Source organism: Malaclemys terrapin, chromosome 4 (genome assembly GCF_027887155.1).
Source record: "Malaclemys terrapin pileata isolate rMalTer1 chromosome 4, rMalTer1.hap1, whole genome shotgun sequence".
NCBI lineage: Eukaryota > Metazoa > Chordata > Testudines > Emydidae > Malaclemys > Malaclemys terrapin.
In genome coordinates, this window is record NC_071508.1 from 78614987 (window position 1) to 78634394 (window position 19408).

The 19408-nt window shown below is 45.4% G+C and overlaps 1 protein-coding gene across 1 annotated transcript in view; it reads right to left on the minus strand.

The window, feature by feature from the left end:
• ALX4 (ALX homeobox 4) overlaps window positions 1-8823 on the minus strand; it is a 64966-nt gene extending 56143 nt beyond the window's left edge. Inside the window, exon 1 of the mRNA XM_054024640.1 lies at window positions 8091-8823. Within this exon, the coding sequence (XP_053880615.1) occupies window positions 8091-8475 (385 nt within the window). The 5' untranslated portion in view covers window positions 8476-8823. The remainder of the gene's footprint in view (window positions 1-8090) is intronic.
• Between the last annotated feature and the right edge of the window lie 10585 nt (window positions 8824-19408).

Sequence of the window (19408 nt, forward strand, 5' to 3'; positions counted from 1 at the left end):
GGGGCATTTGAACACTTTGCGAATGGAGACTTCAGGGAATTCAGCGTAGGGGACTCTCCCGCACCTGGATGGGGATAGCAAGCAACAAATAAACAAACAAAAATGTCTCTCGGTGGCCGCACGCAGCAAAGATGCTGCCAGCAGCCTCCCAGCCCCTCTGAACGCAAAGGAGAGGAAGGGGCATTGCAGAGAGAAGGGAAAGCTTCTCAGAATGCCCCTTCCTCAACTTCTTGGCACCGGGGGATCTGCCGGGCAGAGAGAACCCAAAAGAAAGGCAGCCTTATTGACGGGAAATCATTAGGCATCTTGAGATACACCAACAGGAGCCTTCTCCCCCACCTCCTCTCCTTAGCTAGCACTGTGGCGGCGCCTCCAGCCACACGCAATACGCAAGACATGCCTTGGGTATATTCTCTAGTGGGGTCCTTATATTTCCACCCCTACATTAAAATGTCCACTTCGAAACTGTGACGACCCCTTCCCCTTTAAGTGTGACCCACAGGCCCCTAACCCATCTCCTCTCCTCCACATATTGACGCAGGCAGATGTGGAAGAGCTGATATTTCCCTCAATAAAACTGCTTCACACGTAGAGAGCAAATGGCAGGAAAATTCCACTATAACATGTCACCTCTACGAGCTTGGAGCGCGCAGAGAAGAGGAGATTGGCTGCCCAGATCACAGCCGATTAGCGCTTCTCAGTGAATACAGGGAACTATGCGCCTGATCTAAAGTCCCTTAAAGTCAATGGGAGCCTTTCCATTGACTTCAGTGGGCGTTGGAGCAGGCCCCAAATATGTTTTAAGTCTTTAACGTCAGCTAATGGCTCATTCTGGAGTAAGGGTATTTCTTGTATTCGTACATTTTAAAACGCTTGAAAATTCTTAGACGCTATTTTGCAAACATGTAAAAATAAAAATAAAGAAAGTGCATTAGAAATATATCAGAAATATAACAGTGTGGAGAGATCCTTTAATTCCTGTGGCAATTCCTTTCTACTCTTATTGATAAAGCGTTATAGATTGCATTTGATATTTGCACAGAAATAAAATAGATCGTTATTATTTGCATAACCTTGTATTTAAAGATTCTCCTATGCCAGGAAAAACAGTTTGCGTTCTTCTAACCCGCTGAGCAAACATACTAATGCATATTTCTCTTTCATTCCCCTAAAGGTTTTTTTCCCCCCCAAAAAACCATATTTCAAGACAGCAGTATTTTTCCCAGGAACTGTAATTTACATCACCTCTACGTAAAAGAAATGACAATTCAGATTACTTTAATACATAAACCACTTGATGTTTTTTCCCCACCTCTAAACCGAGATATAACCTGTGCTTTTTTCCTGGTTCCAGTTTAGGGGATAATCCATAACTGGTAGTTTGACTTCAGTGAAAAAAGGAGAGCAATGTTGCTGCATTCAGGAGACAGAGACACCTTCAGTGTGCGTACAGCATGCAAATTCTATTAGTAATACACAAAGTCTATTGTACGAACATCAGACCGAAGTTCTTTGACTCTAGACTCCGAAATCTGTTTCCACGACCTGTCTTGGTGCATGTCCGGTCCAAGTCACTCTCCTTTGATTTCAGAGAAAACAAATACAATTTGGAAATTAAACGTTATAAGTGATTGGACCATTTCCTTTGCTTTTGCAAAAATTGCGGATCGGAATAGTGAAGATGTTGTGCCCGCAATGCAAAATGGAAAGACTCGTGAGCATCACTAAGCAAACTAAAACCTTTCATTCGCCTCGGTGACCCCACAATCGAAATGCGCCATAAATGAATTGGAAGCATTTCTGCTATCGCTTCGTTATTACACTTGACTATAACTCCCCTTATGCTACATTTATAGCTACTATCCAGTAGATAGTCTGGATAGTAGCGTAGGACAGCCGCAAGCTTTTCATAGCTTCGAAACAACGTGTTTATTAAAAAACATATATCCCTAAAACCCCTCTCCATCAGGGGATCTTTGCCGTTTGTTTCGTAGCTCTAGGTTTGTACATTACATTCCAGCCAAGGACCTAACAGTGTCTAAAGTGGGACACCAGCACAGAGTCTCACAGTCGCTTTTATTCCCATTCTTTAGATGCTGATGATCAGAAAAATGCAGAGGGACGAGTTACGGGGCTTGGTGTGTTTTGGATGCAGGTGGAGGAGAGTGGCGGGGGTCAGCATTTTTAGAAGTCATCAGAAGTTGGCCAGACCCAACGGAAATCAACAGGGCTAAGCCGGTTGAAATTAACAAAGGGAAACAGCTACTCAGAAAGAGGAGGAGGTATGGGCCGATCCTGTCGGCAAGATTCGCACCCGTGGCCCTCCCTTACTAGTACAAGTCCTGCCATCCAGCGGGGGTAGAATCAGGTTTTTATCTCGCCCTAGTTTTCTAGTGAAGACAAGGCTTGGGGAAAGGAAGACTACTGCGCTTCGGATCGGGTCCCCTCCTATGTGCATTCTTTGCGCATCCAAAACTCCATGGCTTCATTAGGAATTTGGGGGCTGGGGGAAGGATCGGCCCTTATTGTTCAGATTTGGGATACACTACGCGACAGCGGAGGCCCAAAGGATCTGCTGAGCGAGGGTCCTTAGCAGGGGCAAAGTGGAGAGGTTAGAAAGGACAGCGCCACGAGATAAAGGGGCCAAGGAAAAGGCTCAGCTGGGAATTTTATAGAGGGAATAAAGCCAGTGCAACAAACCCGCGCAGGCACTGCCAGAGGGACTTGCTCGGAACTCCTAAACTGATCTCCCTCCAGCTTACCAGTGAGATACAGGCCGGATCACTCAGCAGGGCAGTAAACGGAGAGAAAAATAACAAGCAAATAAAACTGCATTTTTCTTGGTTTGCAGAGGCCATTAGCGCCAAACCTTCAACTCTCCACACTTGTTGGTCACGCCCAGCCCAGCGAAGAAAAGCTGCGTGGGGCCAACATGAAGCGGGCGATTTAGTGAGCCTGAGTGCCTTATTACAGCGAGTTGACAGCCCAAATGAAGGCTTCTCGCAGCCCCATCTCTAAATTGAAGCCCTCAGCCAGACCTGGGATCCGATGCGGCCCACACCAGGGGGGCTGGAACAATTTGTAGAGTGGGACTGTTGAGAGCCATTGAACCAAACTGTAAACCCTGCATACAGCGGAAACCACTGCTAGCCAGGGGGTTCAACAGCCCCTAGCTCCAGCATGTATGGCCCACACAGTTCTGAGCAGCTCTGGCCCAGCTCCCGGCACACGGATCCTTCTGTGGCAGCGGCGCCCAGAGCCTCGGCACTGCACGATCAACACTGACGGATCCAGGATGGTGGTTGTTATGATGCTTGAAAAGGGGTCCCCCCTATGGTTCCCGTAGATTCTGGGACCCGCAAGAATCAGCACCTTTCCCCTCTTTGGCATAAGTCTCTTTCCACAAGTATGTTTCATCCTCATCCGAACGTGACCCCACACTGGCACCAGGGTCCGCGTCTCCCCTCAGACCAGGGTAAATTAGGAATAACTCCAGTGAGGCCAATGGGGCAACGCCAGTCCAGTACTGATGCCCTGGAGGGGAGAGTCAGGGCCAGGCAGCGTAGATAGTGTCACGGTTTGGGATTAGGTTAGCCACCGAACTAGCTAACACAGAGATAGAAACAGCTGGCCCAAAGGACGGGATTGGCAGTCGCCTGCTATGCTCATCTGTATATTTCTACCCGCCGTAGATATATGCCCGTATTAACAGGGAGCTAAACTCAGCCTAGAGTGACTGGACTCCCAAAGCCCGAGATTAGTAAAAGACAACCCTAACTGGGGTTTGGCAAAACTGCAAGCCCTGGTTAACCAGAAATACAAGAGAGCGATTATTCATTATTGCAGTTATGCTAATTTCCAATGTATACAAATCATCCCAGGGTACAATGGCATGCGTGCGAGTGTCGACTCAATATAGTGGTGGGAGAATTATTTAAAACAACACAGCGCGCGCTCTCTGGGAAGCTCGCCCTGGCCCGCGCTCCTGAGCTCTTCTCTCCCACCCCCTCCTCTTCGCTGCTTGTGAAGCAGGAATTCTATCTCTGGGATGGTGTAACCCGCAAAGGAGGGGTTAACCCCCCTTTTACATTCCAGATACAGAACCACATAAACTCACACGCTCTGAAATTTTCATTTAATTTTAGAAAAGAAGAAATTCCATCTATCTGCATGCCTCTCTTCCCTCTATGCAGCAATCCGTCCAAATCTTACAGTGGACACTTACTATTAACCAGAAACTATTTTAATCATTAGCCATTATTATTATTAATTCTCCTCACAGATTTTATTACATTGCCATGTATTCTAAGCCACATCACACCAGACTTTTAAAAATGTTAGGGGTTCTATGGTACCACTAGTGAATTGGGAATTCTGCTTAATAATAAATAAAACAAAACAAACAAACAAACAAACGCCTAAATATGCAATCGATAGGAATACAGAATCCCGGTGGCATTAATGTGGGTGATACATTCATTTGGTTCTATACAGCCTTGTAATGTGTCATCAGATGTTAAGATGTTGCCCTGGATTTTTCAACCTAAAAAAAACAAATCCAGTTAGCAGAGAGTTTTCAGAGAAATCAGGCACCTCCGAGGAATGGCCTCAAATACTATTTATTCACTAATTAGTAATGACTTATGCAGCGCCATCCCCGTCCATTGCTCCAGAACACACGCAGAAAGATCCTCTCTGTCCCAAAAAGTTTACAATCTATGTTAAAGGCCCAGCGAATTATTTAGTGGAGTCCAATATAATGAAAGTCGTTATTTAAAACATATCGATGGCACATGTTTGGGGAGTATAAAGAGAGACGCTTCCCTCCCTCCCCCTCTCCTGCCCCAGCGCCTTCTGATTTATCATCTTGAAATTCGCAGGGAGGTGTATTGGGAAATGAGTGGCTGAAAGGTTCAGGGTAATGACATATAATGTTCCAGGTGAGCATGTGGTTATTACAACTCTGTATCAGGTAACTCGGAGTGCTCTGCATCGTGCGCATTAAAATTCATACGCGCTGTAACTCACAGTATCGGTCTCTGACACCGCGCATTCCCTCCTGGGATTCCATTAGTGGTGTGTGGAATTACAGAACGGCGCAATGAAATTTCAAAGCGTTGGGGTGTGGGGAATTTGGAAACAGCACATTGAATGGGGGAGGCTGTATCTGTATTTCTTTTTCAGACTCTTGCAACCCCCCTTATGCACTAAATCTTTCTTTCTGCTCATGAAGTGACCCAGGGCCAGACGCTGATCTCAGTTACACCGCTGTAGGTTTGGAGTAGCTCCACTGACCAGTGTAAAGAAGAATAGACATAGTCCCCATTCTACATGGACACAAGGGATTTCCCGGCACTGTTTCTTTCTGACAATTCAGCCACGATGAGTTTCCAGACCTGGCGTTATGGGGTTGGAGGGGGAGAGAACTCGCGCTACAAGCCCCGTAGCAAACAAAATCCATGCAACTCCACTGCCCATTTCCCTGCAGCATTTCTGGGGGAATTCTTCTCTTTCAAGACTCTGATATCTGTATTTTCTGTGTCATCAAAGGACCCCGAAGAAAAATGTTTGGGTGTGAAGTCTTGGGCGCTGGTAGTTTAATTTCAGTTTTCGGGGAAATTAATCTAAATCGCTCTGGTTTCTTCTGCGCAGGGTCGTTTCTGGGAAGGAAGGTCCCACATTCCTCCCATCCAGAATGGTGTCTGTGGGAAAGTTAGGGACTGGAGCTCGCAAAAGCCCGGACCCTTGGCAGGTGGGGAGTGGGGCTTCTTCGGAGCATTATAAGGGGCTGTTTTCTTTTTCTTTTTCTTTTACAGCGATTACATGTTGCGCTGTCTGCCTTTTTCATTATAGATGGGGGTAGCAGCCTGTGGATCACAGCTCCCTTGCCTAGCAGCCTTTCTCCCTGTACTGCGCGCGGTGCCTGCGCCATTTGCGGGTGCACAGCGCACATATTTTCCCTGCACTTCACCAAAGGTGGGGGACTCCTTTGCAGAAGGCGAGGAGCTTTCAAGTTGCTGGGACAAGGGAGACCTCCCCCCTTTCCTCATTGGACTTTAGGAGCCTCTGGTTCGAGCTATGTCTCTGGAATCAGCTGTCATTCGGGGAAATAAATGAAGCTAACGGGGCTGGGTACAGTACAGCTGAAGATTGGCCGTACACATATTTCAAAGCATCTTTCTCCGCTGCACCCTTTTGCGAGGGGCTGCCCAGGCTGGCTCCTTGCAGCACGAGTGATGGATGGCTTGTTAATGTAACCCCGGGCCCCGTCCCTTCCAGCTTTTCCTATAGTCAGCAAACACTCCAAGCCTTCAGGAGATGCTTAGGGGGTGGGGGAAGGAAGGTGCCTTTGACTTGTTTCAAGTCTGGAAAGGGGGAAGGGAGGTGCATGGAGAGAAAGTAAATAATAAAATAAAAGCAATTGGAGAAGCTCAGACATAATCTAAACCAGGGTTAAAAGAAAATGGAACTAAAGAAGGACGGATAGGAAGTAACCCCAGCACACCGCTGCTGCACTGTGGAAAAGCAGGAGCTGCAGAAGACTTAACTTTCCCTTGCACTTCTGATCTCCCCTTTGTAATACTTCTCCATTGCTCACTTTGACTGGCATCGCTAGTGTTTTGCTTTCTCTTTATTCCTCTAGTTTGTTCCTGGTCTAGGACTGCTTTGGGTAACTTTTGATTGATGGAATAGTGGAAAAAAATGAACTTTCACTGAGACCTGGTTTTGAAAGAGCAGTGAATTCAGACTGTAGGAGTTAATTAACTAGCATTTGTGTAGAAACAGGAAAGATAGATAGTGAGCTAGATAGATTTTTATTTTCACTTTCCCTTAACTAGAAGAAGAGGAATTTTTTAAACCTCCAAGTATAACGGAAACGCCTAAACAAACGTTAGTATGTCATTTTAAGTACACCCCCTGAAAGATAATGAGAATAAATCCGGTTTAATACTATTTAGTTTAGCACCAATGCGAGGAGATGTCTTTAATTGCCACTAATGAAATGAAGAGGATGCAAGTGTGTTACCTTTGATGAGTCAAACGCAGGGCAGAAATCAACAGAGTGGCACGGGGAGGAAAGGCGAATACTAAAGATAACCCAGTAATGGGGAGAGCAGATTTCTCTCAGCATTCACATTTAAACAGAAGGCCACATTAGGGAATATTTTCAGTAGGGACTAACTAAAACTTGTTGGCTTTTTTTAAGAACACAATTACGGATTTTCTTTAATTTGTAGTGGCAGAATAGCAATCTCTAGGTGTGCATCAGATCTAGAGAAATTATAATACTTCACTGCAGCGGGCCGAAAGGAAATAAGCTGCTGTCATAGAAAATACAGGGGGGTTTGGAACACGGCTGTGCTTGGAAACACAAAGAGGCACTGGCTTTATAATAATAATAGCAACAACAATAAAATTACAATCGAGGGATGCGAGTCTGTACATGACTTAAGTCATTTCTATGCGAAATAAAAAAACAGAATAAAATCCATTGTTTCTCCCAAGGGCATGTTGTTGCTCTGTTTCAAAACGCGCATATCCCCCCCCCCCACATTACTGGGACAATTTCAGAGCAACCTCAGGAAAATGGGTAGGGGGGAGCTTTTATACATCCCACCCCACTCTTTTCCTGGGAGTATGTGCATCTGTAGGGGAGGGGACGTGGTTGTTTTCTTCCATCCTCTCCCGTTATATGATCTCTTCTGCACTGAAAGACGGGATCCGAAGCCGGCAAAGGGTGCACAGTATCAGGGGAACGGCCCGCGTTGGGTTATTGCTCAAAGTGCATGCTGGAAAGACATCGGTACCACACCGAATCTATTTACCTCTCTCCGACAGATACAGGCCCGATCCCGGCACGGATCCCCCTCGTCTCCAGCAGGGCTTTAGTCAGAATAGGGACGGAGCACACACTGAAGGAGAAGCGGGTCCCAAGCATGTGGCCCTTGTCCACCAAAGGCGCGCTCGTTTCTCCCGTTTCCTGGCACTTCAGTTTATCTGCGCGCCCCTCTTCCCATTTCCCTTCCCCCCGCCCCAGCCACTTTCAGCAGCAAACATGCCCCTACCAGAGCCGTGTGCACGGGACTCACCGTAGCAGGAGACCTGCAGGGCTCCGTTGTGGCTGCCGGTCTCCTGCAGCTTGAGGTTGCTCTCCGGGGGAGTTTTGCAGGGGCCTCGCTGCATGTAGAGATGCTGCTGCTGGTATTTGTTAAAGGAGCCTTGTGCCCCAGCAGAGTTGGGAGCCTGCCCGCTGCCATCCAGGGACTGGCATTCCTGCTGGCTATAGCGGCTCCGGCACTTACTGCTGCTGTCACCAAAGCCTTGTCCTTTGCTGGCCAGGAAAGTAGGGCTGAACTTGTCACTTGCTTGAAATGCCCTAAAAGGCGAGGAGCCCTCTGTGCTCTGGGAGGGTGCGTTGTAGTAGGAATCCATGGCAGCCGGATCACAATAAGAAACACAAGTATCAGCATTCATTCCTAAAATTAAAAGGCCCGAGTGTCCTTAATGCGCTTGGAGGGGCACCAGGAGCCTGCCTCTCTCCCTCTCCCTCTCTCGCTCTGTGTCTCACATGCACACTCACAGCTGGGCCAGGGAACTCTAAGAGGATTCAGATGTTCCAGAAAGCTGACCAGATCTCCAAAGCCTTCTCAAGATCTTGCAGAGCGAAAGGGATCTGCCCCCCCCCCTTTCCTCCCTCTCTCGCTCACACTCACTCTCTGTCTCACCCTCCAAGCTATCTAAAGTCCAAAGAGACTCTTCTCAACACTTTCCCCCACACACACATACAAAAACCGAGACCTCTCCCACAATTAATATGTAGATGATGACAGTGGAGGAGAGGGGGCCAATGAAGGAGGGGAGCAGCGTGTGTGTGTGGGGGTGGGGGGTGGTCAGATCTTTTGCATAAAAAAACTTTTTATGATTAAAAAATAGAAAATCAAACACATGACATTAATGCAATTAGGGGATGAATATGGGGATCTGTGCAGGGCGGAAGAGCAGGGAACAATTTAATGGGTATGACACACTCGATTCGTTCTGGCTCTCTTCACTATTGACTTTGCAACGCAGCTGCAGGGACCTTAGACTTTGTAACCCCCACCCTCCCCATTAGGTCCTTTATTAAAAGCAATATGGATTCCCCCCCCCCAGCCATATCTCTTTAAGACCCTCACCCTTCCCCTCAATTAACCCTTTGGCAGCAGCCCCGCTCCCTCTGGTATCTCCAGGACTGGCAATGACTTTTTTAGACCTTTTCAGTGTTGCTGTGGGGTATTTTTCTGCCCCTTGTTAAGGGCTGAAGACAGTCACCCCATACCCAGGGCAAGTTCGTCCTTGCTTCTAGAGGTATTATTAATTCATTATTATTATTTTCACATTTTTTCCTCTATCAGATGTAAACAATTCTTTGTTGCTCGTGATTTTTTATTAAAATCCCTCTGGTAGCAGAGAAGTGTTTTACTAGATAACCTGCTTCCGAGGCGGTGAGACTGGAACTTGTAGAGAGACTGGGACTGGAAGAAGCCTTTTCTGGACTGAAAGGTCAATTGCAACCCCAAAGGGGCTTAAAAGCAAACCAGTATCAGCCCCGGTCCCATCAGCTGAACCGGACTCCACTCCTGCTTCCCCGGTTAACTCCTGCTGCCCCTTACGCTTAGTTTTTTTTAAATCCTGCCTTTCTTCCATCCCTCACATCTGGTTTCTATCGCGCTCTTACCTTGAAGTTTTCAGTAATAAAGATATTACGCAAACTGCATCCACAGCTCTTCAGTCAAAAAGGCCCTTAACCCTTTCCTCGCCGCCTGTAGCCGGACGATCATTTCTGCCTAACGCCGCGAGGGAGATGAGCCCAAATATTGCTAAAGACAGAAGGCCCGGCTCCTGCTCTAAGGAAGTCAGTGGGCCCAAGGTCCGTGCAACGGGTGGTGCGCGGGGGGAGGGGAGACGAGAATTGACGTTTGTCTGTAAATATACACTCGGGGCTTTTGCAGATGTGCTCTTCTCCCCCCCCTTTCCCTTCTCCACCCCCCACTTCGGACTTGGGGGAACAGACTCACATTTTTAGATTTAGTTACATATTCGGAAAAGCAAATTTGCAAACCTCGAATTTAACAGAACGGGCCTAGGGAATAATAACCCTGATTGCAAAGGAATAACCTGAGGGGAGGGGATTGGGGAGTGAAGCGGTTTAGACGCTTGCAAGTAGATGGTTACAGTAGGCAGGGAGATTTTACACTGATAACCAGCATTGCAAATATCGTTGTCTGACAAAACTCTATATCGCACATTAGTAATAAATACATTATGATGCAGCAAGGGGGGCGGGCTGCCCTTTATCCCAACGACACACCGGGGTTTTCTAGTGAGGTCCTCGTTAAATAGCCAAAGATGGATTCATTTATTAGATTTCAAAACATTTTCGAGTCTCCCTCGGAGCAGAGCAGCAGCGCTGGGCTTGCTCAAGTTTCTGGTCCAAGAAAGCTTTCAGCGGATTTCCCTTCTCTATTCTCTTTATTACCTGCTTAATTCTTTCCTCGTTTTTTCGTTCCTCCTCCCTCCCCCATTCTCGCTCTCCCTCTCTCTTCAACTCGATACATTCACGTCTTTCTAAAAAAAACAAACCCACAACAACCCACTTCTGGACGGCCAGTGGGAAATCCTCAGAGAAAACTCAGCCATGCGAACCTGGGATTCTCCTCTGGGTCTCTTTCTGCAGGGTGAGTATCTCGCCTCGAAGATAACCGCATCTTTTCCAGGTCTGGCTCCAGTTTTATAGCCAGTAGCTCGAGTTCATTGAACTTTTAGACCCAGACATGAAGGAGAAAACCTATTTGTGAGTGTTGAATAAAGGGGTTTCTAGCCAGTGGTTTCGAGGGCAATTCTATTGGCAAAGAATCAGCACCAGCCTCAACCACTCTAATGAAGAAATGCTAGGGTATTTCAAAACTCTTGGAATAAAAATGTGTGGTATGGTACTTGGCGTTTGGATTTCTCTTCAACAAAGCTACCATTAAAAAGGAATGAGATTCCCAAGATCCTGAACTACAACAATAAATATACACTGGCAATGATCAAAACGGCATCTCTCGATGGTTGAAACAAAGGTTCTGTCCAGTGAATCTATTCACCATTCGCTAACCCAGCCCCTAGTTGCATTAAATTGTAACGAAAATTTAATTAGCTTCCAATCAAGGATAATCTGCAGCACTGTGGAAAGGTTTGCTATAAAACTCTCTCTCTAATGACCAATTTGTGTCACTGGAAGTGAGAGGTTAACGCAGGAACCGTTACCGAGTTAAAGGGTGTTTGGAAAATTCATTGAAATCTAGCGATTAAAAATAATTGGAGAATTGCTTTTCATATCTATGTTATTTTGTTGTTGTCCAAAGTCCCTTCACAAATCCGAACGATGATTATTTTTGGTTGTAAACGAAGCTGTGTAAACAAAATAAAAGCAAACACCGAGTCTATAATTATACATCGTCTCTGCTCCAAATTAATATAAGCACACAGCTGATTTCCCCAGACTATCAGGTTTACTGAACGGGTACAGATTTTCGTTCCTATATTTAAAAGGAAGAAAAAAGTAAATTCTTTTTCGACTTTCCTGCAGTTCTAGAAAGCCAGACTCATGAATATGTTATCAAATGCATTTAATATTTGCAGGGAACGTGTTGAACAGGCCATTATCTGACTGAAGCGACCCCACTGTCTGTTGATCAGTATAAAATCGATGCGAAAACCAAAGCTCACTTTTCTCTGATCAGCCCCAGTCTGCTTTTATAATAAATACATATAAAAAATCCTGGATAGCTTTTCAGTTCACATCATGATCCCATCAGTTTAATGTTGTTTTGAAAATAAGCCCTCGCTGAATAAAGATTAGATATATTGAAACTCCACGTGCCTATGAACAGTTGAGTTTGACCGAGACAGTTCTGAGTGCACCAGACCTATTTGCGAAATCAATCGTGTTTCCCAAACCACCAGAGTCGGGGCTACTTTGGGAAACCAGCTCCACACTATCACAGCTGCACCGCAGCCTCTCGCTGGGGAAATAAATAGCGCGTGGCATCCTTGCAAAGTTTTAATTCCAAGCAGATAGTCTTTGTTGGACTAGAAACAGACGAGTGCATTTAAATGGTAGCGATGTCGTCTTTTGATAGAGGATTATTCAGGCAGTTCAGGCTCCAAAATAAACGTCTATTTCGGTCTAATGGAAAACCCAGGCTTGTGTGGTATCTAATGAAAAATACAGTGGTCAGCAATTAATCTGTAAACGCATGCATACGTGTATATACAAAGACATAGTATATTATTCATACACACTTATATGATGTTATCTACACAGAATTCTAGCATATATATATGAAAGAATATGCTAGAATTCTGTGTAGATAACACACATATATGATTGATTATATGATTTATGACCTACTGGGCATTTATATTAATCTCTCGGATTAATTATTCTTAATGATTTAATCTGTCAGAGAGAGAACATATTTCTCTGGGCAAATTGCTCACCAATACAGCTTTGAACAAGTGGCTGGATTCAATTTCTCCTTTAAAAACCTTAGAGGAGCGGAATCAAGGGGAATGGGATTCCTGGTTAAAATATTCATTGTAAGGCTAAATCCGCCACTCTTTCCCATCCAAAATCATAATCATTTTTTTTCAGGCTCTGCTTGTTTCACTTTTTGTACCCCCACTTTGCTAAAGGACCCCTTCTATTGTGACTGCCTCCAGTCCTGAGCTGTGCAGGGGAATAGCTTGCAAGGCTGTGGGACGGCTCCAGCACTCTCCTGCAATCCCTTGTCTGTCTTTCTCCTATTATTCTGTGAGAGGGGAAGATGTTTCCAAGTTGTGACTAAATACCCCCATTCCGCGAGTGGGCTCCTTTCAAAGCGTGGGGGAGGGGTAGTTTTTCACATCTTCTTCCCCTCCGTTTTTTGGCAGAGACCTGCTCTTGGAAACTATCACGAGTTTGTTTTCTCATAGGCTTTGCTCCAGACTACCAAACTGCGAGCGCCTTTTTGTACCTGATCTGAGCAAACTTATTTTTAACGCTATTGCTGGTGGGATACATTTTGTGCTAATCTCCAAAACTTTTTGCAGCGGAATTACTGTTGCATCTTTATTTCAGGAGCTCCCGGCTTAGTTTGCATAGCAACAGCGCTATTGGCCCTTCAGTGTGTTATGTTTTTTACCTTTTATTTTTGTCTCCCACTAAACTAAACTAACACAGTCCATGCTGGGTACTGGTGGGAGAAGCTGATTTCATTGCCTTCCTCTGTCCTGGTGGTTTTTCTCGGAGATCTTTTACTTTTTTTTTTTTTTTTTTTTTGAAAGCACGTTTCTTGGGTGATGAAAGGCCACTCTGAGGAAATGGGACTTGATCCAACCCCCTCACTGAAGTCAGTAGGAATCTTCCATTGACTTTGGATCAGGCTCCTGGTTCAATATGGCCAAATCCTTTCCCGGTATTATTCAACATCAACCCAAATAGTTGGCACCAAGGCTGAATTTGGCTCATTTTTTTTCTTGCATCAAGTCACCACGCGCCTGTAAAGTCCCATGTGGATACAGTGATATATCCAGCTCCGCTCTTGCTATTCTGACTTCTTAATTGTCCATCGATTATATCTAATTTAGAAGGAACATTCTGAACTGCTTGCCAAATTCCCACGGAGCATGGGCTTCCACTTAAGCACAGGTTATAGAATAGTTGTTTTTAATCTTTCACGTTAGGACTCAGAGAAAAATCAGAAAAATCGGAGCGGTCCCCCCCGCCCGCACACACACACACACTCTGGATACAGCGCCGCCGCACCCCACCCTCACTCTCCACTTCCCCACCCTCAGAATTCAGGGCTATCCCTGCGGGGTTCAGAGACGTTCTTTTTTCAGCGGGGAAATCTCACCCTGGGTGAAATGCCGCACTAATAATCACTCCCCTTCTTTTCGTCCTGATACAAACGAGTTAAAAATCGGTAGCTGTTGTACCCGCATCTGCTCCACACGTTTCTGTTATTCTGAGGCTTCCTTTTAGTGCCACTTCAATCAAACAGAAACTTCGGGGAGCGGCCAGTGTGGAGCAGAGAGGTTGGCTTGTTGAAGAATTGCTGGGATTTTGCACTGAGGTCTCCCTCTTTTCCCACATGCTCTGGCTTCTTGGGAGAACAGACGCTATTTCGTGTTTGCTTTGCACACCGATTTTCTTTTGTCTGATCAAAGCGCAGCTTCCATCAGTAGTTTGATCCCAGAAGAGAATTTCTTGTGTCCATTGTTTCATTGTGGGTCTCTTTTTTTTGCTTTGGACACAGTTTGCTCATGCTGGTCAAATATTTCCAGATAAACTCAACACCTGTTCAGTGGCTGGGCAGTCTCTAGAAAGCTTGTGGAGAAGAGAGTCCCAGCTTCAGACGCACTGCTTTAAAGATTGCATTCTACGCCGATGTTATGAGAAAAATCAGGAACAAACGACAACATAATTTCGTGCAAAATAAAATAAAATAAAAATATCAATGGGCTTCGGAAGAGAAACTATTGTGGGACCCTTCAGTCTCATTTGCAAGCACCGTTAGCAGGGAGAATTCTAAAAACTGTACAGAAAGGATCCCCTAATTCTGTCTTTTAATTTTTTTCCCACAGCTATTTGCTGTTGCAGGAGGCAAAGGCTTTACAGATTTCACGGTGTCTGTGTCACTCCCCTCAGGTTTTACTGTCGATTGGGACTGGCCATGACAAGCCATGTGGTCCCATCTTCTTCTCTGTCCAGGAGTCCACTGTAACTTTTATGAATCCCATCTTCTTCTCTGTCCAGGAGCCCACTGTAACTTTTATCAATCTCATCGATTTGAGGCGGGGTGATGAGATCCATCTTTTTGAATCACTAGTTTGTGCCAAACAAAACCCAGGTGCAAAATAGGCGTAGAGTCTTCAGGCATGTGACTTGTTACTTGTTTAGACGCAAGTATATATAACAACAAGAATGTATGTAATAGAACAGATTGGATCTTGCTCTTAAATCCGGAATTAATATTTGAATCGCTTTATGAATTATCAGGGAAACAAGTGAATATACTTCCCCCTACTCTTTTACCCGCGGCCTTAACCATGAATGATGAAAATATCAAAGGGCAGATTAGGGGTAGAAGTTTCACGGAAGGATTTGTTGCCACTATTTTAGTGACAGATCCAGAAAAAACAAACAAACCCAGGAGTCCTGATTCCAATCCCATGGGTCAAACTGAGTGATGCACACTGGTTTAGTCTCCTTTAGCAATGTATTGCAAATCTATATACATATTTGGAATGTTACATGGACCTGAACCTTCTCATTTTGAGATATAGTAACAATGTTACTAGGGGGGAGGGATAGCTCAGTGGTTTGAGCATTGGCCTGCTAAACCCAGGGTTGTGAGTTCAATCCTTGAGGGGGCCACTTAGGGATCTGGGGCAAAATCAGTACTTGGTCCTGCTAGTGAAGGCAGGGGGCTGGACTCGATGACCTTTCAAGGTCCCTTCCAGTTCTAGGAGATGGGATATCTCCATCCCGGACTATGTGAATGTGATGTTTCATTTTCATATCTTCCAAGATTTGCTGTGTGAGGAAAAATACTGAGATTCCTCAGCAGGAGGAAATCCCTCCGGAAACTTGCATTTTATTTGTGATTAACTGCGTAGCTGGTGTCCAGAAGAAGAGGTCTCAAGAAGTCCTTTCAGTTACTATTCCCTCAACACAAGAAAAATATAGAACTGAAAAATATTAAATTTTGTATAAGACTCCATATCATCCAACGACTTAGAAAAATAAGGGACAATTGAAAGTCTGAGTAGATGAGATTCAAGTCTACACACGTATATATGCGAATATACACCCATTACATATATTGTATAGTAAATGACCACATAAATAACCCTCCTCAATTAAATTAAATGAAGAAATGCTGCAAAAGTGCATGTCAATTAAAACTTCAGAGGCAACTAAGTCTTCAGTTTTCAGAATTAGATTCCAGATCTTGAAATAGCTGGTCATTTGCAGAACTCAGAATGGCAACAACAAAAATAAAAGACCTGGCAAACAGGCAGGTTGGGGGCATCTCCTTATGTTCTGTATATCCTGGGCACAAGAAGAAATGAGAAAGGCAAGGGAGCTTCTGCCATGCTGCAGCCAGAGGACTGAGCTGGGGAGAGTCTCTGGGACCTGACACACTGAGCTGGGAAGTTTCAGAGTAACAGCCGTGTTAGTCTGTATCCGCAAAAAGAACAGGAGTAAGGTGCCACAAGTACTCCTGTTCTTCTTTGAGCTGGGAAGTAAAGCAGTGTGGGGAAACAGAAGGGAGCAACACAGACCAAATCAAGTTAAAGCCTTGAACTTATTCCCTCTGCCCTTCCTTCTTATGTCTCCCTTCCCATTACTTCACTGTCTCAATCCCTTCATCATTTCAAAGAACCAGGGAATAATCTTTTTAGCATTGGGTGATCAGCTCCTAAAGCAGAGCTGGCCACTCGATTTCGTCTGAATCCTGGATGGTTTAGATTGCTCACGTATTCATGGTTGAGCCATCCTTCCGCTGTGCCTCTAGGAGCTTCTTTCCTTTGGCTATTACAAGATAGTCCGATCTGCCGCAGGGTTTTAAAATTAAACTTCCATCTTCAGCCGGAGCCTACAGAGACCAGAGTCCCATTGAAGTCGGTGGACATTTTGTCTGAGTAAAGGCCATACAATAAGAAAATAAAGCTGATTAAAAATTCAAGGAGGAGGCCTGGAAGCAGTTCCGAATGATATTTTTATGGCCTCTTCAGGAATGACTTTATGCAGGGACAGCTGTCGGGTTTGACAGTATTTTTACACATTATTTTTTTACGTTCTTATCGATATTTCCTTCCAGAAGGGCTTGCTTAGGATGAGTGAGTGAGGCTTTAATTTATACCTTTTTTTCACAACAACCCCCTCATCCTTATTATTGCTTCTGCTTGGCTTTCCCTGCTCATTCTTTACAGTGAACCACACAGCAACATGCAAGGGAGCCAAATAAAAAAGTAATCCCCTAAAATGGGGAAAGGTCGATGAAAAAAAACGGTGTCTATGGATTTAGAAAATGGATTGTGTCTATGGAGCAGAATCCTGGTCCCACTGAAAAAGAAAAACAAACAAACAAACAAAAAAAAAAAACCACTTCCAAAACTCCCATTGATTTCAGTAGGGCCAGGATCGCATCCCAAATTTACATTACCAGGTTGGATTCAGTGGCCTGCTATTTCCAAAAGCGACTGGTGACTTTGGATGCTTCCGGTTTTGTCTATGCCCAACTTGAGACATTTCAAGGGGTCTGGATTTCAGAGGGTGGGTGCTCAACATTTTCTGAAAATCAGCCCCCAGTTAATTGTCACTAATGGGGGACCCAAAGACTAAGTCATTTTTGAGAAAGCAAATTACTGAATATGCTGTTTAGTTTATTCTACAGGCCAGTGTTGCCGTAGTAGTACATTTTACTCTTTAGCTTAAGAACAACAATTAACACAGAAAGAGCCACCAATAAGCGAGGCATTTGTTCAAAGCTAAGGATCACTTCACTTCTCTACAGGCTGCCTTGGCCAAAGCCAGCGAGTGATGCTCAACCAGTGCTCTGCTGTGGCTATTTTTCTTATAGTCCTTCTTGCTATCTCTAGATTGCTTTTAAAAACCTTCCTGGTGTACAAGCACCAACATATGAAGGAGACTGGGCAAGCCGAGACGCTTTCCCACTGTTGTATTTGAATCAGAAACCAGGACAATTTTTTGTGTGTGTGACACACTGGGGAACAGTTTGTGTTGAGTAATTCAGCCTGGTCCAAAGCCCATAGAAGTCAAGTGCAGTCTTTCTATTGACTTCAATGGTTTTTAATCAAGCCCTTCATCTGTGGGATCGAAATTAATTTTCCTTCAAGTGAACTCTGGACCTACAGTCTACAAGGCGGAGGGGAGTTTCCCGTTAGAGAGGGCAGTAGAAGGGGAGGTCGCTCCGTGCTTCCTTATGGTGCAGGCAAGGAGAGGGGTCAGCGGGTGCCAGTGCTGATCGCTCTGAATGGGGTATTTCAGCTCCAGCCAGGACTTCTCTCCAGGGTGCCCATGACCTTCCTGGAGGTTAGTGGGAAGCGCTCCGGCTGCGGCCTCTTGGCATCAGCTCCTTCAGCAGTTGTGGCATTTACCGCCCTCGTGGGATGCGTCCCAACCCTGGGAATTTCCTCTTTGCCCTCTACCCGGGGACACAATACAAAGAGGGCAGGGGAGGGAGGGGGCATCTACTGGCATTTCGTGCACCTGTCAATGCGCAGCTTGAGCGGATCACCATGACCTTTACAAGCACGGGACAAGCTAGAGCCAATGCGGCCGCCGACACACTGGGGGCGGAGAGGGGGGAGGCGGTGAAGGGGAAGAAAGAGATGGGGGGGGGGAGAAGAAAGAGAGACGTTGTGACCATGAAAGAGAGCGAGAAGGGGGCCATGAAGGACTACAGGGGAAGAAGACAGCTGCAGAGTGGAGGGATGTGTGTAAAGGGTTGCATGGGAGAGGCAGGGCTGGGATTTTAAGGGCGTATCAGTATTTGATTGCTCTGGAGGGCTAATATTTCTGCAGCTAACAGCCAGCATTGGGGGGTGGACAATGCACGCCTCGAGCCAGGAGCGCGGCACTACACCCGCACAGGTTTGAACAGTCCCGCACGGCACAGGGATTTCTCCCACATTCGGATGCCCGCTCATCCCGTAACCCAGCTCCTAACGAAAGCACCCTTTGGCTTGCAGCCTCTCACTTGCCCTTCACTGGGGAGCAGCTGGTGCCTACTGCAGAGAACTGACGGGCAGAAGCGGCGGAGAAGCGGGGACATTTGTAATGATGGTGTGTTCAGTGAAAGAAAACCCCAGGATTTAGCGACACCGCAGTATTCTCCAGCCACTGAATCCCTTATTCCCCGTCCGAGGCTAATCTCACATTTGAAAATGACTAAACCCTTTGCGTTCGCCTTTTAAAGGAGATCTGTGCAGTTTATATGAACTTCCCCGGGCGCCGAGTGGCTTTTAGAGCCGATTTTGCCAATATAATAAAGAAAGATAACGGAATTTTGTAGCACACTGCAGTTCTTTTTCGTTTGTTCTTGGTGTCACTTATTTCTAATGGGGCCTAAATCCCATGATCATTTGAAAACAAACAAACAAACAAACAAACAAAAAGGAGTAATAAATAGCACATGGCTATGAAAAATACAGTAGTGTACAATGTGGTCACTACATCCTAATCCAATTGTGTATTTATTACTAATTGTAAGAACAACAACAGAATGCGCACGATTATGGATAGTAAAATGGTTTACAGTGCGGTTATTATACTACTCACTAGAATATGTATTACTAATATTCAGAT